The 27,555-nt window shown below is 42.9% G+C and overlaps 1 protein-coding gene across 4 annotated transcripts; it reads left to right on the top strand.

The window, feature by feature from the left end:
* The first annotated feature begins 637 nt into the window (after window positions 1-637).
* Window positions 638-27,555, top strand: LOC123993119 (myeloid leukemia factor 1-like). Of its 4 annotated transcripts, none has more exons than XM_046294925.1 (8): window positions 638-1,561; window positions 9,343-9,505; window positions 22,970-23,014; window positions 24,134-24,220; window positions 24,401-24,541; window positions 25,782-25,941; window positions 26,528-26,675; window positions 26,888-27,555. In XM_046294925.1, the coding sequence occupies exons 2-8, from the start codon at window positions 9,380-9,382 to the stop codon at window positions 26,970-26,972; spliced, it is 792 nt and encodes a 263-aa protein (XP_046150881.1). In that variant the 5' UTR covers window positions 638-1,561; window positions 9,343-9,379; the 3' UTR covers window positions 26,973-27,555. The 4 variants fall into 4 exon arrangements, with proteins under 4 accessions (XP_046150881.1, XP_046150882.1, XP_046150879.1 ...); XM_046294926.1 differs by lacking the exon at window positions 638-1,561 and adding an exon at window positions 3,795-3,991 and having other exon boundaries at window positions 26,608-26,675; XM_046294923.1 differs by lacking the exon at window positions 638-1,561 and adding an exon at window positions 3,796-3,991.

Below are 27,555 nucleotides of genomic sequence, written 5' to 3'. Positions count from 1 at the left end.
TACGAGGAGGTAATCATTTAGGCAGGTTACCTTCGCTTTCTTGGGCACAGGGACTATGGTGGTCTGTTTGAAACATGTAAGTATTACAGACTCGGTCAGGGAGAGATGTCAGTGAAGACACTTGCCAGTTGGTCCGCACATGCTTTGAGTACACGTCCTGGTAATCGGTCTGGCCCAGCAGCTTTGTGAATGCTGACCTGTTTAAAGGTCTTGCTCACATTGGCTATGGAGAGCATGATCACACAGTCTTAGTCCTGTATTGACGCTTTGCCTGTTTGATGGTTCATCTAAGGGCATAGCAGGATTTCTTATAAGCATCTGGATTAGTGTCCATCTCTAGCCTTTAGCTCGGTGAGGATGTTGCTTGTAATCCATGACTTCTGGTTGGGAAATGTACATACGTCCCTGTGGGAACGACGTCGGCGATGCACTTGTTGATGAAGCCGGTGACTGAGGTGGTATACTCCTCAATGCCATTGGATGAACCCCAGAACATATTCCTGTTTGTCCTAGCAAAACAGTCCTGTAGCGTAGCATCTGCATCATCTAACCACTTCCGTATTGAGCAAGTCACTGGTACTTCCTGCTTTAGTTTTTGCTTGTAAGCAGGAATCAGGTAGAATTATGGTCATATTTGCCAAATGGAGGGCGAGGGAGAGCTTTGTATGTGTCTCTGTGTGTGGAGTAAAGCTGGTCTAGAGTTTGTTTTCCTCTGATTGCACGTGACATGCTGGTAGAAATTAAGTTAAATGGATATAAATTTGCCTGCAATAAAATCCCTGGCCACTAGGAGATGACAGGGATTTAGATAACTCCCCTTTTCTGATGACAGGGATTTGGGCCTTGTCTTGACAAAGCAGTAAACCATGCAACCATGCAGGGTTTATACACATCATTGGTTACGACATTCTATTTAATACCGACTGGATCTATTGGAAACAATCTAACGTTGGGCATTCTGATGTAATACATTTCATTGTAAACATAAACATTGAGCGCGGGGAGAACAGAGGATTCACGTTTATTGCATTTTTACCACCATCCAATGTGATCACATCACACCAGAGAAGCTCTCGCCATTCAAACTTCCACACAAGTCAATTGTGAACACTGTAGCCTATTTTATATCCAGCAAGCAAGAGTAAGATAGGGCCTTCCCTATATATTGTAGTGGTTTCAGGGGTTATGTGGTGGATAGACGGTATGTGCCTGCGAGGTTTCTTTGTTTTCTGGCTGCCAGGACCACGGACAGCAATGAGAAGTATTCCCCAGAGGCAGAACCATGGACAGCTCAGGGGAAACCTAGACCGCAGCAGAACAGCCACACCTGTCTCCAGTTGTAATCAGAGCCAAACTGCAGACAGGTGAAACCAATCAGGGCCTCTACTTAACTGTGCCCTGGGTTTTATTTTTTGTATTTGCTTTGACCCCGCCAGGTGAAGGAGTAGGAGGTATTTGGGGAGACCGAGTGTACGGTGGAGAATGTGGTTTACTGGAATAAAGGAACTGATGATTTCAACAAGGATTGAACCAAAGACCACGATTGAAGGACCTTCCACAGGTGATATAGTGTTTACTCTGTTTTTTTAAACCTGATAATAAACCCTTTTAACCTTTCACTTGGACTGGTGGTGTGTTTTGTATGTGTAAATCCTGCCTTACAAAGATCTTGGCGCTGAAACCGCTAGAATAGGTATTTATTGATCCTCCGTTACATCTTGACGTGTCATGTTGTAACGTACAGCACGCATAAAGCAACTATTTCTGTCTTACAATCTCTCTCCACCAGGTGTAGCACTTCTCTCATTGTTTAAAAACAATAAATGGACAGTGACTGAGGTAAGGGGGGATACCTAGTCCCAAAGCCGCTGTTTACTTCTAAGATCACTTTAGCACCGCACTAAACTTGATTCAAATTCGACACAAACCTTCAAATAGGAATGTAATGACACATTATATCAACTCTTTATAGTTGTATTTACATTTTAGAGACGTTAAGGTGATAAGTTGGACAGATCGAGTGAAAAAAACAATTTTCCCACACGACATCTGTCCTTCTCACTATCACGCATTAGTTTCGCTTCCCCACCCGCCATTTTTTTAAAGACCCGACGGGGCTCATTGCCTACTTGAATTATGCAGAAACGGGCAGCGTTTAGGTCATGTAATTGATTTTGTTGGAGAGGGGAGAAATTGTGATTTTTACAATGTTATTGACATTACAGTTGATCTGGAAGTATTACATTTTCGGGGTGCTAAAATAAGGGCAATTGTATGGACCAAGGCGATGTATGAGTTTACGTTAGTAAGCTAGCCAACTTTAGCCAGTTAGCTTGCTTGCGTTGTGAGATCAGAAGGCTTGGATCAACTCTACTCCTTTGTCAGAGTCCAGTGTGCACTCTGAATGCTAGAGTGAAACGATCTGTGTTTATCTGACAACTCTCTGAATTTACAAATGCTCAGAGAGCCTTCTGCCACTCCAGGATGAATTTACGAACACCCCTTTAATAAGAGAGGGGGCCTCCGGAGTGGCGCAGTGGTCTAAGGCACTGAGGTTTGATTCCATGTAGCAGCCGGCCGCGACCGGGAGACCAATGGGGCGGTGCACAATTGGCCCAGCGTCCTCCGGGTAAGGGGAGGTATGTCCTTGTCTCATCACATACTCCTGTTTTGGTACGGGCTCAGTGCACGCTGACATGGTCTCCAGGTGTACGGGAAGCTGGGTTGTGTATTGGAGGATGCACGGGAAACCTGGACACATCACACCAGAGAAGCTAGACTCTATCCCAATATAACTACCAATTGGGGGGAAAAAATGAAAGCAAGCCACGATGACTCGCATATGTGCGAGCCCGGTGAGATGAGACGGGTGCCAGTTTTGCGTTTCTTTCCTCAATGAGTTGTAACTTAAGGAATTAATCTTGTAGGCTAATGTTTTTCTTATTTCTCTCTCCAAGCCACTTTGAACAACCCGATGATGCCTTCTCACAAGGCAATTACTGTCGTTACCGCATCAGGTCGTAACGGTATTGTTTGTTTCCACTTCACTATGCCACAGCCAAACAACGGAAGTGATGGATTCGAATTCCGCTTTACTTCCCTACTGCATGGCAAACTTGCCAGAGTAAATGATTTGAAAGACACAACAAACGCCATAGAGTATAAAAGTGAAGTGTATATGTATTTCATTCATGTTCGTTAACGTTAGCTAGACTTACTAGTAGGTTAGTTCTGTTGCGATAATGTGTTGTGTCGGAGACATCCACCCAGCCGATTACTATAATGATAAACTATAGGCTACTTAACTATAATATGTTAGTAAGCATCCACACTAGAGGAAAGTGTATCGTTCTATAGTCCTGTCAATCAACAGATTACGCATCCTACTGCACGTTGCCTATTATAAGACCATTCATGTGGTCGCTAATGCACAGATACTCATTCAGTGCTTTCAGGGTGTGTTCATTGTCATAGTGACAACAGCAAATAAAACTATGTACAGTACATGTAGGCCCAATGAAAAGTAATATAGTACATCGTATTTAAATGGATAAATTCAACAACAAACGCCATTTAGCCTACACATCTTTTACAGCATTTCCTCGTTGCTGAAGTGGCACACGCTTGTAAAATACGGCAAAACATCGAATATCTTTTTTTCTCTGGAGCGAGCTGCGTTGTCATGACAGCTTCTGACAACATAACGTTCTTCTGATAGATCCTGCTCGAGCTGTGAATAGCCAGCCAACCAGATGGCTCTACGGAGGTCATGTGGTTCCTGGTTCATAAAGCCCAACGTTCTGAAGTGTAGCAAGGTTCCATAGTAACTTCATTGGCACCGTGCGCGCTTGGCTGTGGTACACTGGGTAGTAGAATCCGCTTCATAGCGCTAAACAGAAAATAGATATTTCATACTTCACTTTTCCTCTCCAACACCCGTGGAAATGTTTAACAGTCTTCTCAGGGAATTTGACGAGGACCCTTTCTTGTCGTAAGTAGTATCGATATTGTATTCTGCCACTCATTAATTCGACAGAATGAAGATTCTTCTCGAAAAATTGTGTTCTTTTAAATACCAGTCAACACCACTTTGAACGACGCGTTGCTTCAGATAATGGACAATAACGACTGTATGCTACCCACCCCTTGTCTACAATGACAGTCTGGAAGCTATTGTCAATAATGTTATATTTTAAGAGCCACATTCACAATTAATAGTTTGCAGATATTATTGTGGGGCAATTGTGTGCCCAATTTCAATGCTTTTATCAGCATAGCTTATTACATCAGCTGTTCCAGATTTAAAAACGGCTTCTATGTCGCCAGGCCATCAGACTGTTGAACAGCCATCACTTGCTGGCTACCTGCACGGTACTCTGCCCTGCACCTTATGCCCCATGTGTGTATATATATATAGTCACCTAATTTTCTGTTAATATACTGTTGTTTACTCTCTGTATGTATATACTGTATTCTAGAAATAGCTCATCCTAATATACAATATACCTTCCAAATTATATAATGTAGGTGTCTATATTTATATTATGGCTGCTACTGAACATACAATTATCCTTCCAAATTATATACTTTCAGTGTCTATATTTTTATTCTGGATTTTGACGCTGCTCACTCTGTCTACCCCTGGATTGTTAATTGGACTCATTCTGTCATTTCTTGATTTGTTGTTTACATTTTTTTATATTTGTGTTGAATTTGCTAGACTTTCTACTGCACTGTTGGAGCTAGTAACATAAGCATTTTGCTGCACCTGTTGAAACACCTGCACAACTTTGATTTGAGATATTACTCAATTTAAATGACAACTAACGCACACTGAAATCCATGTTTTATGTGTCAATAGCTACTGGTTGATATGTAGGCTACAGTAATAGCATAGTACTTACGACTCAAGGAATAGAGTTACTGGTGTCAGCAAAATATTGGTCAATGTTTTTCAATAGTGAATATATGCTTTGAGTAAGTGTAGCCATTCCACAGGAAAACTTTGAGAATGTAATATCTATTAATCACCTAGCTTAGACACTTGTCATACACTATATGGCTAAAAGAATGTGGACACCTGCTCATCGAACATCTCATTCCAAAATCATGGTCATTAATATGGAGTAAATAATTGTCTAGAATGTCATTGTATGCTATAGCATTAAGATTGCCCTTCACTGGAACTAAGGGGCCTAGCACGAACCATGAAAAACAGCCCTTAACCATTATTCCTATTCCACCAAATGTTAGTTGGCATTACGTATTGGGGCAGGTAGCGTTTTCCTGGCATCTGCTAAATCCCGATTTGTTTGTGGTGACGAGTGATTCATCACTCCAGAGAACGCATTTCCAGTGTCCAAAGGTGGTGTGCTTTCTACCACTCCAGCCGACGCTTGATATTGGGCATGGTGATCTTAGGCTGATGTGCGGCTCCTTGGCTATGGAAACACATTTCATGAAGCTCCCGACAAACAGTTCTTGTGCCGACGTTGCTTCCAGAGGCAGTTTGGAACTCAGTCGTGAGTTTTGCAACCGAGGACTATTTTTACGTCCTACACACTTCAGCACTCAGCGTTCCCATTCTGTTAGCTTGTGTGACCTAACACTTTAAAAAATATATTTTATTTAATCAGGTAGGCCAGTTGAGAACAAGTTCTCATATACAACTGCGACCTGACCAAGATAAAGCAAAGCAGTGTGACAAAAACAACAGTTACACATGGGATAAACGTACAGTCAATAAATAACACAATAGAAAAGGTCTATGTACAATGTGTGCAAATGTAGTAAGATTAGGGAGGTAAGGCAATAAATAGGCCATGGAGGCGAAATAATTACAATTTAGCATTAACACTGGAGTGATAGATGTGCAGATGATGATGTGCAAGTAGAGATACTGGGATGCAAAACAATAAATAACAATATGGGGATGGGGTAGTTGGGTGTGATATTTACAGATGGGCTGTGTACAGGTACAGTGATCGGTAAGCTGCTCTGACAGCTGATGCCTAAAGTTGAGGCGAGAGACATTAGTTTCCAGCTTCAGTGATTTTTGCAGTTTGTTCCAGTCAATGGCAGCAGAGAACTGAAAGGAAAAGAGGCCAAAGAAAGTGTTGGATTTGTGGATGACCAGTGAAATATACCTGTTGGAGCGCGTGCTATGGGTAGGTGTTGCTATGATGACCAGTGAGCTGAGATAAGGCTGGGTTTTACCTAGCAAAGACTTGTAGATGACCTGGAGCCAGTGGGTTTGGCGACAAATATGAAGCGAGGGCCAGCCAACGAGAGCATACAGGTCACAGTGGTGAGTAGTATATGGGGCTTTGGTGACAAAACAGATGGCACTGTGATAGACTGCATCAAATTAGCTGAGTAGGCTATTTTGTCAATGACATCGCCGAAGACAAGGATCGGTAGGATAGTCAGTTTTATGAGGGTATGTTTGGCAGCATGAGTGAAGGATGCTTTGTTGCGAAATAGGAAGTCAATTCTAGATTTAATTTTGGATTGGAGATGCTTAATGTGAGTCTGGAAGGAGAGTTTACAGTCTATCCAGACACCTAGGTATTTGTAGTTGTCCACATATTCTAAGTCAACCGTCCAGAGTAGTGATGCTAGTCGGGTGGGTGGGTGCGGGAAGCAATCGGTTGAAGAGCATGCATTTAGTTTTACTAGCATTTAAAAGCAGTTAGAGGCCACGGAAGAAGTGTTGTATGTCATTGAAGCTCATTTGAAGGTTTGTTAACACAGTATCCAAAGAAGGGCCAGATGTATACAGAAGGGTTTTGTCTGTGTAGAGGTGGTTTAGAGAATCACCAGCAGGAAGAGCGACATCATTGATCTATACAGAGAAAAGAGTTGGCCCGAGAATTGAACTCTGTGCCACCCCCAGAGACTGCCAGAGGTCCGGACAACAGGCCCTCTGATTTGACACACTGAACTCTATCTGAGAAGTAGTTGGTGAACCAGGCGAGACAGTCATTTGAGAAACCAAGGCTGTTGAGTCTGCCGATAAGAATCTGGTGATTGACAAGAGTCGAAAGCCTTGGCCAGGTCGATGAAGACGGCTGCACAGTACTGTCTTTTATCGATGGCGGTTATGATGTCGTTTAGTACCTTGAGTGTGGCTGAGGTGCACCCGTGACCGGCTCGGAAACCAGATTGCATAGTGGAGAAGGTACGGTGGGATTCGAGATGGTCAGTGACCTGTTTTTTGACTTGGCTTTCGAAGACCTTATATAGGCAGGGCAGAATGGATATAGGTCTGTAACAGTTTGGGTCCAGGGTGTCTCCCCCTTTGAAGAGGGGGATGACTGCAGCTGCTTTCCAATCCTTGGGGATCTCAGACGATATGAAAGCGAGGTTGAACAGGCTGGTAATAGGGGTTGCGACAATGGCGGCAGATAGTTTCAGAAATAGAGGGTCCAGATTGTCAAGCCCAGCTGATTTATACGGGTCCAGGTTTTGCAGCTCTTTCAGAATATCTGTTATCTGGATTTGGGTAAAGGAGAACCTGGAGAGGCTTGGGCGAGGAGCTGCGGGGGGGCCGGAGCTGTTGGCCGAGGTAGGAGTGGCCAGGCGGAAGGCATGGCCAGCCGTTGAGAAATGGTTGTTGAAGTTTTCGATAATCATGGATTTATCGGTGGTGACCGTGTTACCTAGCCTCAGTGCAGTGGGCAGCTGGGAGGAGGTGCTCTTGTTCTCCATGGACTTCAGTGTCCCATAACGTTTTGGAGTTGGAGCTACAGGATGCAAACTTCTGCCTGAAGAAGCTGGCCTTAGCTTTCCTGACTGACTGCGTGTATTGGTTCCTGACTTCCCTGAACAGTTGCATATCGCGGGGACTGAGGGTGCGACAAAAGAGCTATCTAAGGCATTTAGGGCAGGGCTGGGGGCTCTACAGTGAAATAAAACAATAATAATTATCCTGTAGGCATATTGACATTAGGGAGAGGCATGTGTAGCGGAGTGATCATAGGGTCCAATGAGCAGCAATGGGTGAGTCAGGGAGCTGTTCGGTAGTTGCTACTACGCTAGGCGAGCTGGAGCTAGCGGGCCGTGGCCAGCAGATGGGTATTCGGGCGACGTCGCAATGGAAAAGCCTGTTGAAACCAACTCGGACGATTACGTCGGCAGACCAGTCGTGATGGATTGGCGGAGGTCTGTGTCGGCAATAAAGGGTCCAGGCCAATTGGCAAAAGAGGTATTGTAGCCCAAGAATTAGCTGGTAGACCTCTTTGGCTAACCGGGAGATGGGTCTAGCTCAAGGCTAACTGGTGCTAGCTTCGGTACAGAGGTGCTAGCCAGGAGTAGCCACTCGGATAACAGTTAGCTAGCTACGATGATCTGTTGTAATGGTCCAGAGCTTGCGGTAGGAATCCGGAGATGTGGTAGAGAAAAAAATATGCTCTGGGTTGATCTCGAGCTGTGCAGACTGGCAGGTATTGACCGAGCTGAGGATGGCTGGTGTCCGAGTTAACGATGAAGACCGCTAAGAGTGGCTAACTGACTACTAGCTGGCTAGCTTCTGATGGGGGTTCCGGTTCTAAAGTATAAAAATAGCAGATCCATACCACATTGGGTGAGGCGGGTTGCAGGAGAGCATATTCAGTCCGCGGCTAAGCCGTTGTTCCTACTAGACAATAACAGCACTTACAGTTGACCGGGGCAGCTCTAGCAGAGCAGAAATGTGATGAACTGACTTGTTGGAAAGGTGGCATCCTATGATGGTGCCATGTTGAAAATCACTGAGCTCTTCAGTACGGGCATTCTACTGCCAATGTTTGTCTATGGAAATTGCATGGATGTGTGGTTGATTTTATACTCCTGTCAGAAACTGGTGTGGCTGACTTAGCTGAATCCACTAGTATGAAGGGGTGTCCACATACACACAAGTATCTTAGGCCTGGTCTAAAATCAGATAAACGTTACCGTACGACCCCCATCGCTCCATCTTCAGTCCACAAACCAGCCCTTCCCTCGCAATGCCCGGATGCGTGTTGTTGTTATGACTATTTCGGGAAAAAATCTATATATACAGTACCAGTCAAAAGTTTGGACACACCTAGTCATTTAAGGGTTTTTCTTTATTTCTACTATTTTCTACATTGTAGAATAAGAGTGAAGATATCAAAACTATGAAATAACACATGGAATCATGTCGTAACCAAAAAAGTGTTAAACAAATCAAAATATATTTTATATATATTTGAGATTCTTCAAAGTACAGCTCATCAAGGTATGACCATTTTGTTTTTCACTCATCAGCACAGTCATCAATTCTGCAAAGAAGTCTCTGGGAACTTTGAGGCTGATTAAATCTCTTCCTCTTCTCCACAGGGATCCATTCCAGGCACACAACACACATGTACAACAGATGATGCGGAGTTTATCAGAGCCCTTCGGTCGGGACTTCATGCCCAGTCTGACAGGCGGATGTGACAGGGGCCGCATAGCTGGGGGCCAACCCAACACTAACATGGCGCTACAGGAGGACCACAGGGTGAGGACCGATGCTCTTACTGTGACTCACTGACTGGGGTAGGGTGACTAGGGCTAATGTGTTGCCATGGTGACCCAGGACGATGGTGACAGGTGTGTGTAATAATCAGCAGTCTGGTGACCTGGAGGCCAGAGAGGGAGTATACGTGAAGGTGTGGAATCATATTCCTGTCCCAGGGGTTGGTCAGTTCCTTGTAGGTACTGACATTTCATACTGTCCTCTTCATCTGTGTCAGTGAGTGAAGGAACCTAAACACCTGCACCACAACTCCCCCCCCCAGCTGAAAGAGATACAAAAGAAAAGGGCTTAGGTTGACTGGGGTCGTGATGGAAAATGGCCATGGTCGTGTAACCGGATCCCTCCTGCAGCCGGGTCAAGCCAGCGATGCTGTACTGCTTATTGAACCTCTGCTGCTGCTCTGCTGGGGCACTGGTGGGTTGTAGAAGAACAACCCCCTCACCTTTCTGGACAGCTATCTTTGGCCTGAGGAAGGTATATTTAGAGCATTGTTCCACTGACACACTGCTTTCTCACTCAAACACACCAATGCCCCGAGTTGTTGAAAAGACAAAACAGACATGTTTGGTTTCATAGCTGTTTGGCCTGTGGTCAAATGTAGCAAATCTGAAAGAACAAACTGTTCACGTTTCTCATGACATTGGTTATGAGTTTATCACAATATAGTTATGTTTTCAGGTAGGCTTGAATCCTGACTTGATATCCTCGTACATAACGTTTTCGTGCAATTCATCCATTGACATTAATGCATGATTGCCACGTTAAGTGTGCGCAAAGTTACGATTCAGCGTCGTGTGTGTGTGTAGTTAATTTTCTCTGTAATTAAGAACAGTCCTGTTCCACACCTGAATGACAGTTTCACAACAGTTAAACACTAGTCTATTTGCTCAGCTTTGCAATGCAGTTAGATACATTTTCTATCAGAAGGCAAATATACAATGTAGGCTAATGGGAAGCCCCCTCCCAAAAATGTTTTATAACCCTACTCTAGGTAGAAGAAAACACAACCATGTTTTTAAAAATCCCTAATGTCTCCCATTAATGAAATGGATGGTTGTGTAAAAATATTTTTCTGCAAAAGTGGTTAGAAATGTTGATACACCCCCTAAAGCACAGAATAATGCCTGGCTGGAGGGGGGTGGGCCACAGGCTCATGTAACCCAATATTGCAAGCTCTGATATTGCTAAAATGTGGAATACAAGTAGTCAGTTGTCTGCCCTACGTACACAAACAAACAGCATTAGGATATCATAATGCATCCTGGAAATATAGACCTGTAAACACAGTGATACAATAGGCAGAAATGTAAACTATAACTATTTATGATTAATGTAAGCTTTACTTTTTGCTAGCTGATTCAATTCTAATTCCAATTATAATTTTCCATGTCAAATGTACTCTCATTCATCCTGCCGGACACAAATACATACAGTTACACATGTTTTTTGATGTTATGGCTAGTGTAATCTGCTCTAAGGAAAGCAAGTGGGCTCCGACATTGGAATTAGATTAGATGTTTTCATAATTGTGTACAACCCTCATGCACTATGCATTGGGGCAGGTAGCGTTCTCCTGGCATCTGCCAAACACAGATTCGTCCGTTGGACTGACAGATGGTCAAGAGTGATTCTACACACCAGAAAACGTGTTTCCACTGCTCCAGAGTCCAATGGCGGTGAGCTTTACATCATTCTAGCCCAAGCTTGGCATTGCACGTGGTGATCTTAGGCTTGTTTGTGGCTGCTCGGCCATGGAAACCTATTTCATGAAGCTACCGACGACCAGGAGAACGCTACCTGCCCCAATGGATAGTGCCAACTGTAAGGTTTGGTGGAGGAGATATATTGGTCTGGGGCTTTTTTCATGGTTTGGGCTTGACCCCTTAGGTCCAGTGAATGGACACCTTAATGCAACAGCATACAATGACATTCTAGACGATTCTGTTCTTCCAACTTTGTGACAACAGTTTGGGGCCCTTTCCTGTTTCAGCATGACAATGCCCCCATGCACAAAGCCAGGTCCATACAGAAATGGTTTGAGAAGATTGGTGTGGAAGAACTTCACTGGCCTGCACAAAGCCCTGACCACAACCCCATCGAACACCTTTGGGATGAATTGGAACGCTGACTACAAGCCAGGCCTAATTGCCCAACCTCACTAATGCTGTTGTGGCTGAATGGAAGCAAGTCCCCGCAGCAATGTTCCAACATCTAGTGGAAAGCCAGTCCAGAAAAGTGGCTGTTATAGCAGCAAAGGTGGGACCAACTCCATATTAATGCCCATGAATTTGGAATGAGATGTTTGCCGAGCAAACTTTTGGTCATGTAGTGTATTGATGGCATTACACACCAGCTCTTTTCATGCCTACTGACATGTGGCAGTACAATTCCATGGCGTCTCTGTCTGTAGTAACTGCCAGAGGGGGGAGTGATGGTGGAGTGGAGCTATCGTGAACAGTTCTGGGAGATTCAGGATGGCATTGACATTGAAGAGGTGCAAATCCTACTGTATGTGTCAGTGAGTGTCAGGTTGTGTTGGTTCAATGTGGTGAACACCTGCCTTATGAGCTTGTCATCATATGTGGTTACATCCTCCCCATACCCCATAATGTCACCATGTCAACATGTATGGAAACTCCATGGCAGACTGGGCATTTCAGGATGGCATTGACATTGGTGAGCTGCAATTCCTATGAAATGCAAAGGCCCACTGTTGATGGCATTTCTTGTCAATGAGTGTTAGGTTGTTGGAGCTAACGTAATTGCCAAGCTCCCTACCCCATATTACAACCTATGTGTTCTGATAATTGCATTGTTTGCACAAAATCAGATGGCAGTGAAGTCCACAAAGCATATTGCATGTACATTATCAGACACTTATGACCTATAGCATGGTCAAGCAAGTTGATGCCCCCCCCCTAAAGGAACCATAGTACAACCTATGTTGTGATAATTGTGTTGTTTGCTCTATAACCTGTTAATTCATATGGCTTGCGACTGTCATTTTTAGGCCTAAAGGCCGAGACAAGAAGAGACAGTGGCAGAATAAATTCAACCATGCCTTTGATTTATAACAAAACCGGATAGCAACCTCTGTCCAGTGAAGTTCACAAAGCATATTGCATGTACAGTAACAGAGTTACATGATCTACAGCATGGTCAAGCAAGTTAATGTTTCCAACAACTAAACAACTATTGATTTGGAACCACAGAGAGTTAACACAAGTCTCAAAAAATACAGGAGCTGCCTCTACTATTCCAGCACCATTTCAACTTAAACATCATCAAATACAGTGACAACTAAAAGATACCAAAAACAATTTAGTCCAACTTAAGCTAATTATGATGTGGTTGCGTGTGTGAGCATGTGTGTGCGCGCATTCGTGCAAGTAGAAAAGCATGTTGACTCACCCTGCTTGGAGAGAAAGGCCAATGCCATTCTCCTCTTTCATGTTGATAAAATGGCCTGTCACTCAGTACACTTTTATTTTCTGTTGTCCTAGGCTACCTGGCTCAAATGCTTGCTCGCTAGCCTAACTTCCATTCATGGTTAGCTAGTTAAAATTAGCCTTCTACATCTAGTTACATATTGAACGTCCATCCTCTCAGGCCAGGGGCACAACAATGAATTAATTAATGGGTGGATCAGAATCGCCGTTATAATCATTGGCCAGTACGGAGAATTAAGTAAAACCACAAGTCCAAATCCTTATCTCCATCCATGGCTAATTTAGGAAAGGGACCATTTTAGCTAGCTAGCTAGCTAGCCTCCGGAGGACAAAAACACAACGAGATGCAGCAATTCGACTTTTTCTGTTAATGACGTATGCTCTCAATGGGATTTGATAGTCGTGAAGCCAAATCCAAGCTGGCTTCCCTTGACTTTTTTTGGGGGGTGCACCAGGACCATTCACAGTTGAGCTCGCTCAGTTTAGCGCACCGCTGATTGGCAAAAAATGTTATACTTTTTTTAATCAAGGGAGGCCAAATGCTCTCTGACTTCCTTTGCCTTCAATGCTACGGGCAGCAAACAATGTCATACTCGTTTGGACAAGACAGCATCAGATAGATGGCCTACACGTAGAGAGACAGAAGAGGGGTGCTGTTTTGGTCACTCTGATGCTTTCACTTGTGAGATACATTCAGCCTCTTGTGAATTGAAGGAAAATGATGAAACACAGAGAGACAAAAGATTATTTTATATTTTTTTAATGTTTTCTTTGACAATTTTTGGGGGAAGCCTGGCTTCCCTTGGTATCCATGAATACACACCACTGCTGGAATGTACAATATTTCACCATTATTATGTTCATAATTCTTCAAGCTCTGTTAAATTGGTTGTTGATCATTGGTAGATTACCATTTTCAAGTGATGCCATAGATTTTGAAGCAGATTTAAGTCAAAACTGTAACTCTGGCTCTCAGGAACATTCACTGTCTTCTTGGTAAGCAACTCCAGTGTAGATTTGGCCTTGTGTTTTAGGTTATTGTCCTGCTGAAAGGTGAATTCATCTCCCAGTGTCTGGTGGAAAGCAGACTGAACCAGGTTTTCCTCTAGGATTTTCCCTGTGCTTAGCTCCATTTCGTTTTTTTTATCCTGAAAAACTCCCCAGATCCTTAATGATTACAAGCATACCCATAACATGATGCAGCCACCACCATGCTTGAAAAAATGGAAAGTGGTACTCAGTAATGAGTTGTGTTGGATTTGCCCCAAACTTAACACTTCGTATTCAGGACAAAAAGTTAATTGCTTTGCCACATTTTTTGCAGTATAACTTTAGTGCCTTGTTGCAAACAGAATGCATGTTTTGGAAACACAGTTTTCTCCTATCACAGCCATTCAACCATGTAACTGTTTTAAAGTCATTAGTCTAATGGTAAAATCTATGAGCGGTTTCCTTCCTCTCTGGCAACTGAGTTAGGACGAATGTGTCTTTGTCGTGACTGGGTGTCTTGATATCAAATCAAATTTATTTATATAGCCCTTCGTACATCATCTGATATCTCAAAGTGCTGTACAGAAGCCCAGCCTAAAACCCCAAACAGCAAGCAATGCAGGTGTAGAAGCACGGTGGCTAGAAAAAACTCCCTAGAAAAGCCAAACCCTAGGAAGAAACCTAGAGAGGAACCAGTCTGTGGGGTGGCCAGTCCTCTTCTGGCTGTGCCGGGTGGAGATTATGACAGAACATGGCCAAGATGTTCAAATGTTCATAAATGACCAGCATGGTCAAATAATAATAATCACAGGCAGAACAGTTGAAACTGGAGCAGCAGCATGGCCAGGTGGACTGGGGACAGCAAGGAGTCATCATGTCAGGTAGTCCTGAGGCATGGTCCTAGGGCTCAGGTCCTCCGAGAGAGAGAAAGAAAGAGAGAATTAGAGAGAGCATACATAAATTCACACAGGACACTGGATAGAACAGGAGAAGTACTCCAGATATAACAAACTGACCCTAGCCCCCTGACACAAACTACTGCAGCATAAATACTGGAGGCTGAGACGGGAGGGGTCAGGAGACACTGTGGCCCCATCCGATGTTACCCCCAGACAGGGCCAAACAGGAAGGATATAACCCCACCCACTTTTCCAAAGCACAGCCCCTACACCACTAGAGGGATATCTTCAACCACCAACTTACCATCCTGAGACAAAGCCAAGTATAGCCCACAAAGATCTCCGCCACGGCACAACCCAAGGGGTGGCGCCAACCCAGACAGGAAGATCACATCAGTGACTCAACCCACTCAAGTGACTCACCCCCTATGAAAGAGCCCTAGTAAAGCCAGTGACTCAGCCCATGTAATAGGGTTAGAGGCAGAGAATCCCAGTGGAAAGAGGGGAACCGGCCAGGCAGAGACAGCAAGGGCGGTTCGTTGCTCCAGAGCCTTTCCGTTCACCTTCACACTCCTGGGCCAGACTACACTCAATCATATGACCCACTGAAGAAATGAGTCTTCAGTAAAGACTTAAAGGTTGAGACCGAGTTTGCGTTTCTCACATGGGTAGGCAGACCATTCCATAAAAATGGAGCTCTATAGGAGAAAGCCCTGCCTCCAGCTGTTTGCTTAGAAATTCTAGGGACAATTAGGAGGCCTGCGTCTTGTGACCGTAGCGTACGTGTAGGTATGTACGGCAGGACCAAATCAGAGAGATGGGTAGGAGCAAGCCCGTGTAATGCTTTGTAGGTTAGCAGTAAAACCTTGAAATCAGCCCTTGCCTTGACAGGAAGCCAGTGTAGGGAGGCTAGCACTGGAGTAATATGATCACATTTTTGGGTTCTAGTCAGGATCCTAGCAGCCGTATTTAGCACTGACTGAAGTTTATTTAGTGCTTTATCCGGGTAGCCGGAGAGTAGAGCATTGCAGTAGTCTAACCTAGAAGTGACAAAAGCATGGATTCATTTTTCTGCATTGATACACCATCCAAAGTGTAATTAATAACTTCGCCATGCTCAAAGGGATATTTAATGTCGGCTTTTTACATTTTTACCCATCTACAAATAGGTGCACTTCTTTGCGAGGCATTGGAAAACCTTCCTGGTCTTTGAGGTAGTCATTGAAAAATCATGTTAAACCCTATTATTGAACACAGGGTCCATGCAACTTATTATGTGACTTGTTAAGAAAATGTTTACTCCTAAACATTATTCCACTTTCACATTATGGGTTATTGTGTGTAGGGCAGTGACAAAAAAATCTCTATTTAATCCACAGCTATTTTCTGTCCTCCTCTGGGTTCATTGACTTCAATACAAAACCTAGGAGGCTCATGGTTCTCACCCCCTTCCATAGACTTAGTAATTATGACTTTCGGAGGTTGTTCTCCAACCTATCAGAGCTCTTGTAGTATGAACTGACATGTTGTCCATCCAATCAAAGGATCAGAGAACGAATCTAGTCATGAAAGCATAAGCTACAGCTAGCTAGCACTGCAGTGCATAAAGTGTGGTGAGCAGTTGACTCAAAGAGTGAGAAAGACAATAGTTGAACAGTTTTGTACAAATTAACTTCTTAAAAAATGAAGAGAAGCAGCAGAGAGAGTGCTAGCTATATTTCATTGTACTTTTTTCTTCTTAGTTTACCTTTCACTTACTTAGCCTAACTCAAACAAAAACAGAGAGGAATGCAATTTATGTTCCCTAGCTGGCTAAGGCTATTCAACACTGCAACTCTTCCAAGTCAAGGTAAACGTTCGGTTTTATTGATGTATTGCCAACGGGGCCCGCCATTGTAACTGCTAAATTGAAACTTGCTGTACACTACTGACTGATTGTACATATGTATTGGATTTGGGGTTTACTAAGGAGTTAGTTCTAGTTTGTTGACCATACCATTAATATGGTGACAACGAAGTAGGCTTTGTGGTGTTTAGCGATTATAGTATGATGGTTTGGCTTGGAGAGGTTTTTGCACCAGTTGTGTTGCGCACTGGAGTCCACAAGCGAAGGGAAAAGGTGAGAGGAGGAGAGCGTGTAGATGCGAGAAAACATTATAGAACTAGGAAAGTGATGATGCTGTTATGAAAGTGAACTGTGTTTGCGGTTAATCAGAGGTGTATTCATTTGGACGATTCTGTTGCAAAATGTTTCTCAAGCGGGAAAAAACGGAGGGAATTACCTAAATTTGTCTAATATAAACTCCTGTTTTAGTTGCATAACGGTTCAATCAATCAATTGTATTTATAAAGCCCTCTTTACATCAGCAGTTGTCACAAAGTGCTTCTACAGAAACTGAGCCTTAACCCCCAGAGAGCAAGCAATGCAGATGTATAAGCACATGGTGGCTAGGAAAAACTCCCTAGAAAGGCTGGAATCTAGGAAGAAGCCAGGCTCTGAGGGGTGGCCAGTCCTCTTCTAGCTGTGCCAGGTGAAGATTATAAGAGTGCATGGTCATTAAGGACAGATCGTTCTTCAAGATGTTCAAACATTCATAGATGACCAGCCGGGTCAAATAATAATCACAGTGGTTATAGAGAGTGCAACTGTTTGGACTAATGATTATACACCCCAAATCAGCTAGATGGAGGCAAAAGTATGTACGGCGGTATTGAATGTGTCTGTCAACTTGATGTTATACACTTTTTTTTAGGCTAGGTTGTAGCAACCTCATGATGGGTGTAGGGCAAATTCGAGTATCATGCAGTAGGCTACTAGCCTAAACCTATCGACGTTACATTGAGTTGGGTGAATGGAATATGAATGACAGTCATCCATTATGCTGTAATAGAAATAAGGCCATGCCCGTAAAGAAAAAAATTGTCCTCCCTAATCTTAAATTGCACTCGGGTTGCAAAGCTACCCATAGTTTACCAAAGTTACCGGAATCTTCAGTAATTTTGTCTATGGCAATCTAGCATAACTTGAATACTTTATATGAATATATTATTTTTTATGTTTTATATCTGTGCTATATTGTCCATGAGTTTCTAGTAGATAGACCATATGGTTCAAGAGAAAATGGCCTAATTAATGAAAAAAGCATCTCATCAAACAATGGCATTATTTTCAATTAACTCTGCAACTCTTCCAATAATGACTGTTTCACATTGAAAACTAAATGAATGCATGCTGACATAGTAAAATAAAAGAAACTTTGTAAAACATGAAACACCAATGGTATTCACTAAGTTGATGGTTCATATTAAGGATAATGTTAACAGCTTTGTGATTCCCTTGTTTATTTGAAAATCATCTTGTTTAATTATTTTCTATGTTTTACATGTGATAAGACCAGAGAGAGGGCCAGAGATAATTACAGACACCTGTTAAAATCTGAAGTACCCAAAAGGGCCACAAGATGTCTTGTGATATATTACATAAAATCCTTGAAAGATACCAAAAGTCTGGTAGTTTACTGGTAGACTTAGAATGTTTCCTGTAATATAACCTCCCTTTGCAACCTCAAACGGCACCGACCGCCACTGCTCAAAATCTCAAGCCCTTTTTGAGGATTGGCCACTACTAGTCTAATGGTCATATTCATTAGGATATGAAACTGTTTTAAAACGTTTTGCAACAGATTCCAAAAATGAGTCCAAGTTGTCTCTCCCTTTTTCAGTCCCTTTTCTTCAATTTTGTTTCAAATGAACATGACCCAGATCGGTCTAACGGGCCTTTGCTCCAATTTCCCCCTGAAGACACCTTCTTTCTCCCAGTATGGTCTCATGATGACCGGGCAGCTGCCCTGCTCTAGAAGACCTGAGGTGCTAAACTTAGTCCCTGTGTCCCTAGCTAATCCTGCACCCCTCCCCGTGTGCCCAGTATATTTATCCCTGGTAATTACTTTCAACGGATGCCAGCCTCAGCGCTGTCTCGCTGCTCGCGATCCTGTTCCTTAATATTATTTCTCTACTCATGCTCTCTCTCTCTCCTCACAGAGGCAAGCACTCCAAGTGGCCTCTCGTTGAGTGTGCTTCTCCAATGGCACGCTATTCCATAAAGTAGTGCACTACATAGGTCATAAAATAGATTAGGATAGGGTGCTATTTGGGACGTAGCCACTGTTTTAGAGAGCTTTAAAGAGCGCTACTGTAGCTAGCTTGCGCACAGTCGAAGCTGTCATTAGTAAGATAGTGTGTGTGTGTGCCTGTGGTGCACTGTGCACAGCGGTGGCTAGTTCTGTAGCAGTGGGCTGTTGTTGGGATCTTTGAAAAGCTACTGGTAGATGCAGGGGCGGATTAGGAAATCACAGGGCTTTGCTTTGTTTTTATTTTTTTTTCTTCTTCTATTGATTCTACAGACTAGACCAGACCAGATTAGTCTTTTTTCAGCAGGAGGCATTTGCTTTCTAAACTGTAGGTTTTTCCCCCGGTTGTATTTTAAAATCTGCAAAAGGCAAAGCGACAGCATGGTAATATAATCCATAAATGGCAATTCCCATTCAAATACGACTGGCATCCATTGCTAGTGTACCGATGAGTTTAACAGTCAAATTGCCAGGGTAAGAGGTTACAAAACCTTTTTTATGGATGACCATATGTCTATATCCACAACATAACAAGCTGTATATTTGGCGCGCATGCTGCCCAAACTGCATTCTTCCCGACTGTTGACATACCTGTAACTGCCAAAATAAAGGAAATACTTGAGTACTTGAGTATATGTTATAGTGCGGGGTGCATTTTCTATGCAAAGGCGCATTGGATTTTTTTGTCAGCTCGTTTTCGCCCAACACCCTTTTAAGACACTTTATGTTGGTGTTTCCTTTATTTTGGCAGATACCTTTATGCGCTTGTGATAAAACTTAATCCATAGTTATTTTTTTATAAGCTTGATCCTCTGTGGTTAAATTATGCTCTCTGGCGTGAGAGTGGGCTCCTGTGGTTTGGTACAAATTATTATAATTTATTTTCTAAATGTAATTTATTTTTACCCTTGGTCCTCTGACTCACATAAAAGATCAGTCACATTTATTTAATATGCCGTTTATTTTTATTAATCATTAACCAAATCAAGGCAGGACCCCCCCCCCCCCCCCAGTTACCTATGTGGGCCCCCTACCACCTCTACTCCCCCCATCTGATGAGCAGGCTGTCATATATATATATACAGTATCAGTCAAAAGTTTGGACACAGCTATTAATTCAAGGGTTTTTATTTATTTTCCAATTGACTGCATTGTAGAATAATAGTGAAGACATCAAACTATAAAATAACACATATGGAATCATGTCGTAACCAAAAAAGTGTTAAACAAAAAGATTTGAAGAGATTCTTCAAAGTAACCACCCTTTGCCTTTGACAGCTTTGCACACTCTTGGCATTTTCTCAACCAGCTTCACCTGAAATGCTTTTCCAACAGTCTTGAAGGAGTTCCCACATATGCCGAGCACTTGTTGGCTACTTTTCCAGGTCGGGTGATTGGTGAGGCCAGGTCATCTGATGCAGCACTCCATCACTCTCCTTCTTGGTCAAATAGCCCTTACACAGCCTGGAGATGTGTTGGGTCATTGTTTTGTTGACTGGCCAATAAGAAGAAAAGGTTAAGATGGGCAAAAGAACACACACTGGACAGAGGAACTCTGCCTAGAAGGCCAGCATCCCGTAGAGTCGCCTCTTCACTGTTGACGTTGAGACTGGTGTTTTGCGGGTACTATTTAATTAAGCTGCCAGTTGAGGACTTGTGAGACATCTGTTTCTCAAACTAGACACTATTGTTCTTGTCATCTTGCTCAGTTGTGCACCGGGGCCTCTCACTCCTCTTTCTATTCTGGTTAGAGCCAGCGTTGTACGATATCTTCAGTTTCTTGGCAATTTCTCACATGGAATAGCCTTCATTTCTCAGAACAAGAATAGACTGAGTTTCAGGAGAAAGTTATTTGTTTCTGGCCATTTTGAGCCTGTAATCGAACCCACAAATGCTGATGCTCCAGACAGTCAACTAGTCTAAAGAAGGCCAGTTGTATTGCTTCTTCAATCAGAACAACAATTTTCAGCTGTGCTAACATAATTGCGAAAGGGTTTTCTAATGACCAATTAGCCTTTTTTTAAATGATAAACTTGGATTTGCTAACACAACGTGCCATTTGAACACAGGAGTGATGGTTGCTGATATTGGGCCTCTGTACACCTTTGTAGGTATTCTATTAGAAATCAGCCGTTTCCAGCTACAATAGTCATTTACAACATTAACAATGTCTACACTGTATTTCAATGGACAAAAAATGTGCTTTTCTTTCAAAAACAAGGACATTTCCAAGTGACCCCAAGCTTTTGACCGGTAGTGTATATAATATTTTTTTGAAAACATTTTCTTCTTCTTGGGCCCCCATGGGCCTAGGCCCAGGGGCGTCATCCCCGGTAATACCCTACCTTAATCCGGCCCTGGGTGGATATGGTTGTGGGTGCTGTGTTTTGTGTAGTTACATTTGCGCTTCCATCTGCTTGACAAGTGTGCTCTGGCACCCACTGCAGAAGGCTTATCAACTATGACAGATATTTTGGCTCCCCTACTGATCTCAAGTATCACGCATGCTTTAGAGAATCCGCCCCCTGTATCAGATACATGTGTACACGAGCACACACACATGCATACACATACATACACACACACACACAGACATCAGCACATGCACGGATGCATTCACGCACGCAAACAAACACACGCAACACACACACATTCACAGCATCGTTGAAGGAAAGCTACTGTTTCTCTTGGCGGTTTGCTGAGCATTCCATCCCCCCATCCTGTGAATATGTTCCGTCTTCCTTCTCAAAGGCTGTTTGGGACATCACATTTCCTTCCTTTCCATCATACTCAACTACTTGCTTACTTAATATCACCATTCATAAAATACATTGAATTCAGTTTGTTTCATTTGAGTTCACTTTATTTATGTGTTTTGATTATAAAAGGAAATGGCCACATTGTCACTAAAGTTAGACTCTGTATCATTAATCTGCTGACCAGTTTGCATTTTTTGGGGGTGGCATCTTTAGCCTCCCCAGTGGTCACTAACAGTTCCTAGAACCCATGCCTTCCCAGCTCGCTTATCCCTCCCATCCCTGAGAGCTGAAATAAAAGCCCTGGCATCAGTGTGACTCATAGCTTCCCTTTGAACAGCGAGAGGGGGGAATAGTGTAAGATGCGATGCCATGACAGGCTGGGAGGGGGAAAAAGAGACCATGAGCTCAAATAATCGAGCAGTAGCACAACCATCCCCAAAATAATGTGTTAAAGCCCCTCCGAGTCCATGACATTTTGCACTCTCAACCTCTGCGGCCTTCTAAAAATATGTCCGCCACAGGAGTGTAATGGGCATTTATTTGTTCATAGATGCCATTCAGAGATATAATTGCCTGTCGTGCTACATACACGCCTGTCAGGGGCAGCGAGGAGCGTTTTACATCACCGTGACCTTTGGAAAAGAGCTGAGCGAGCAGCCGAGATAGACCCAGACTCTTCTCCCCCCGCCCGCGCATTGGGTCCTTGCAGGGTTTCTCAGAACGAGGATCTGTTTTCGGTGTTAAACCCCCTGTAATCCATGGAAACAGGTCCCAATTACACGGAGAGCAGAGCTCTCTCAACACTCTCCAGGCTGAGATCCAGCCTTTAGCCCAACCTCTCTCCCTCTCTCTGGTGTCTGTGTCCACATACGGTGCCCCTTGCCTGGGTTGGGGTGTTTGGGATGCCTGCCCAGGCATCCAGGGGTTATAAACACCCTGGGGTAGAGAGTCGGGAGCAGCGGCTAGGACTGAAAGTCTTTCTCCTAATTTGTACATTCAGCAGGTTCAAGGCCCTGTGGGAAGGGTACAGGTTCAGATTCAAAGTGTAATATAACGAGAGACGAAAGCTAAAGAGACTATAGACTACATACTGAGAACAAACTGAATACATTTGTAAGGACGGACACTATTTTGAGTCTGCCTGCCTCAGTGATGCGTTGTGCTTTCTCGGGCTTCTTTGTGTGCTTGTGTGTTCATTCTGTATTGTACCGCTTTTCAGGGGATGAGCCAGTCGCTTTCACCTTTCGGCAGTATTGATAGCACGGTTAGTACGGCAGACTGCTCAAATGCTATGATGCAGCACGATTCCTTGTTTCATTCCCAAACTAACCATTGGCACGTACTAACCCCCCTCACTTACACTATGTCTTTATAGATCCACACACACAGCCAGTTTGAAACTTGAAATTTACCATAATATCTGTTTGATTGTGAATCTGAACAAAAGGCCACATTCACAGTGCCATGTAAAATTGGTTAGATGTGAGAGTATGCATGTGTTCACCCCATATCAAGTGAATGTGTAGGCTTACTAAGCTACGTGTGTATGTTTGCATGCGATCAGTATCAGTGGCCTGGTTGTTTTACGAGCTGGTTGACCCCTCCCCTCAAGTGTTGGGTCGAATATTACCCCAGCCAACTGGCACCCACAGCGGACCTCTGCTGGCTGGTACCCATAGTGGCTCAGCCTAGCACTCTAGCTCACTCTGACCGTCCTCGGAGACCTGTGGTTAGTTACTGGAACTTCCACTCCACTACAAGAGAGACTAGGATCATGTGGTTGGGTCGAGTCTTGTAAAACAGTCAAAGAGCTCTATTTAGACATGGACTTGCACGGGATGTTGATTTAAAGCCCTATTGACCCTGGTAAAAAGTTCTGCACTATAAAGGGGATAGGGTGCCCTTAAGGACGCAACCTAAAGCTATGTTAAGTATCAGTGTGTTTTTTGCTGTTGTGATGTTTGTTTCCACATCACAAAGGTTGCAAATGCCCAACTAATGCATGTTACTTAAACATATCTGTCCACTGAAGTGACAACATGTCAATGGGATGTAAACGGGGAGAATTTTGAGTTTCGTGTATCTCTGAAAAATGTATCTTTTAAAGATTTCCAATACAGTTAGCCTACATTTCTCCATGGATTTCAACAATCTAGATTATATGATTGATATGCTAGTGCAGCATGGGGTGAATCCTTACTTTAGCTTAAGTCAAGCTTTCACCCAGTCATGCCTTGATGTCAATGGGAAAATAATTGAAAATTCAACTTATGATGGCACAGTGTGGATGGAGGTTTTGTATAGTATATGGATGTCTGTTGTAATGGTGGTATGGACCATAAAGTTAGTTCTGAATGGCCCATTGTTCTTGTTCTCTCTGCAGGACATGGAGTCGAGGAACCCTTTCAGTATGTTGGACAGCATGATGTTCGGTGTGAGGAACAGGATGGGGAACATGCACAGAAACTTTGTGAGTCACGTTGTCTCTTCTAATACCCCACACAGCCCGTACAAATATAATTACTAGAAGGGGCATAGTATTAATTTATTAATTATATTTCTATGACAAGACTTTGTTCCTCATTATTTTAGCATGTGTGTTCTGCATGGCTTCATACTCACCTCAATCTGTGTGTGTGGTGTTTTCCAGGAGAACCTGTCCACAGACCTGAACGCCAACCCCACCGCCCACTCATTCAGCTCCTCCTCAGTGATGACCTACTCCAAGGTTGGAGACGAACCCCCCAAAGTGTTCCAGGCCTCCTCCCAGACACGGCGTGCTCCCGGCGGGGTACGTACACTCAAGTATGGCCAGAGATAATGCTGAGAGGCTGGGGGAGGTCTCTCCAAGCTGATACTGCACTGAACACTAAGGGAGAGGTCGTTTATGAGAACTGCAAGAGCTTATATGAAGAGTTTTATTCCAAAACACTATACACTGTATCCATTTTCAGAAATTTTGGTAAATTAGCTTATTGTTTAAAAGAAAGTATTTTTTCACTATCTAACCATGGCAATGGGGTTGTTCAATAACAGACATGTATTTGTTTAAAACCTAGCACTTGATGGTTTCATTTCAGATAATTTATTTAGTAAATTGCTAAATATCTCTCAGTGAAATGAGTAGTACTGCTAGGCTTTACACAGTCAAATGTAACATAATGTTTTCTTTATAAAGAACTATACACCTTTGAAGTTTGACATTCATATTTTTACAAACAATTAAATATAGTAGTATGAGATCTTTATGTAAAACATTTACATTTTAGTCATTTAACAGATGCTGTCATCCAGAGCAAATTAAAAGTAAGTGCATTCATCTTAAGATAGTTAGGTGTGACAACCACATATCACAGTCAAATATACAGGATATGAACATTTCATTCCAGCTGAGTGTACAAAACCATTAAGAACCTCTTCCTAATATTGTAATACTGTTGAGCATGAAAAACCCAGCAGCGTTGCAGTTCTTGACACACTCAAACTGGTGCGCCTGGCACCTACTGCCATACCCCATTCAAAGGCACTTAAATCTTTCGTCTTGCCCATTCACCCTCTGAATGGCACACACAGACAATCCATGTCTCAATTGTCTCAAGGCTTGAGTCATTCTTGAAAGTCATTCTTCTTGTCTCCTCCCCTTCATCTACAATGATTGAAGTGGATTTAACACGTGAAATCAATAAGGGATCATAGCTTTTTTTTCTGGACAGTCTGTCATGGAAAGTGCAGGTGTCATAATGTGATTGAGATTTTTTTCATACACATCTAAAAATCTATTAAAACATCTGTATAATATTGTACAAACACATACAACGCACACATAAGCAATCATTTCTGATGTGTTTTGGAAATAAAACTGTTCATATAAAGTTAGGCCTTTTGGTTTCAGTTCCTTTTTAAGGATTTACACAAAAATAACATCTGGCCAACTGTCTGACACAGCAAGAACTTCTGATGCTTGCTTTCTCAGTCCTTATTGGCCGTTGCCTCTTTGGTAACTCATTCTGATTGGCTGTCCCCTTGTCTAGATTAAGGAGACTCGGCAGTCCCTGAAGGACTCAGAGAGTGGCCTGGAGAAGATGTCCATTGGACACCATATCCAGGACCGGGGACACGTGCTGGAGAAAAAACACAACAAGAAGACAGGGGAACGGGAGCTCAACCAGGACTTCCAGAATCTGGATGAATGTAAGTCAGTTGTAGAGTAAGGGAGCCAGCATCCCCCCCAACAAAAACAAAGGGTAACACTTTACTTTAACCCTGCAGATAATATGCATTATGATGTGGTTATAATGAATTGTAAGATGTTGTAAGAACGTTATGTCTTATTATCATCTCATAATGATCCTTACTTGAGTTGAAAATAAAGAGACATAACATATTATAAGCATTATAATAAAACATTACAAAGGAGCATAAATGCTTATCAAGTAATAACACATTATTATACTTGCAGTCTTTAAGTAAAGTGTTACCAAAAATGTATTAAGTGTTTTTTTCTGATGCTTTGATCATTCTTTTAAGGCATGTAGGCTATAATCCGTGTTCGATGAATAGTCATAAACAAAGACATAGTAAATTATATCAGAGGACTCTCCTCTCCCAGCTCTGTTTGGGGTTTGAAGTCTGAGACATTCCATAGACTACAGTTATGTTCCTATCTCAGAAAAAATAAGGTTTCAGATTCCAAGAAACTGCTCCTCGCCAGGCTCATCAGTGATGCATAAATGGTTCCTAACCCCTAATCCCTGACCTCTGCCCCCTACCCTCATAGCCGAGGCACAGTCCTTTGACAAAGAGTGGCAGCAAGAGGTGTCTAAATTCCGACCATTTGTCCCCATGTCCCATCTGGAGGCCCCCAAGCCCAGGGCAGTGCACCGGGCAGCCCTCGCCGCCGCCACCGGCCCCGACCAGGGACGGAGGTCAGTCATCATGTGTCACAGGTCATATAATGACAGTTCCGCTCAAGGAGGAGTGGCCGTAAGCCCAAACAAACCATTTCTCGATTCTACATCACTTTGAATTTAGGTTATGATTGGAATGTCAAGTATTGTACTATGGTTGATCAACAGTTTATTTTCATTTAGGTTGATCGATGAATGATTTATGTCTGCTTTGTCATTTTCCCCCTCAGGGACAAACGAAACCCAAAACCTGAAGGAAGGAAAATACACATTGACGATCTCAACGTCAAAGGCTCCGGCATGACGAAGCAGTAGAAATGTCTAGCGAATAAAGCTATGTCAGGCAACAAATCTTTGATGCTTTTTGATGCTCCAAAACAAGTTTGGTTTCCAGGTATTTTGTCTCACAGACAATCAGAATGACCCAGTTGTTGATATGCTTTTTACCCATTAATTTTCACACTACCAAGTAAAGAACACTTGTTAATGAAGTCAGGAACTTATTCTGTCAGAGTAGATCCACACAAGCTTCTTCCAAAAAGTTCAGTACTCCTGTGGAAGTAGCATCAAGACAGGGACACCATAAGCTACTAGCAAGTGATATATGATTTCATAATCATGATATGAGAGCAGACATAATTGTTCACAATTAGATAATACCGTATATTGGTCTATCATTGGGCATCAGATCAATGTCAATGTCATCTCAGAAAAACTATCCTGCTTTTGGAAATGTCATATTCACATTGTATAGATTGCATCAAAAGGAAACATACGTATATATTTATGCAGTTTGAAGTCCATAAGTGCACTTAGATGTCAAAATGGTGTACTTTTTTGTGTAATGGCCACCTGCTGTAATCTTTGTAAAAATTATAATACCCTTTTTATATTGTTA

This window comes from Oncorhynchus gorbuscha, linkage group LG13 (genome assembly GCF_021184085.1).
Source record: "Oncorhynchus gorbuscha isolate QuinsamMale2020 ecotype Even-year linkage group LG13, OgorEven_v1.0, whole genome shotgun sequence".
In the NCBI taxonomy this organism is placed as follows: domain Eukaryota; kingdom Metazoa; phylum Chordata; class Actinopteri; order Salmoniformes; family Salmonidae; genus Oncorhynchus; species Oncorhynchus gorbuscha.
Note: the sequence above shows the minus strand (reverse complement) of the source record. Positions and strands in the feature narration are given on the sequence as shown.

What these genes read in the sequence shown, in the direction of transcription:
- LOC123993119 (XM_046294923.1), top strand. Translation starts at nt 3,945, where the DNA reads ATGTTTAACAGTCTTCTCAGGGAATTTGACGAGGACCCTTTCTTGTC. An exon ending in TCGGCAGTATTGATAGCACG is followed by an intron (nt 23,015 to 24,133) that starts GTTAGTACGGCA and finishes TTCTCTCTGCAG; the next exon opens with GACATGGAGTCGAGGAACCC. An exon ending in GGCCCCGACCAGGGACGGAG is followed by an intron (nt 26,676 to 26,887) that starts GTCAGTCATCAT and finishes TTTCCCCCTCAG; the next exon opens with GGACAAACGAAACCCAAAAC.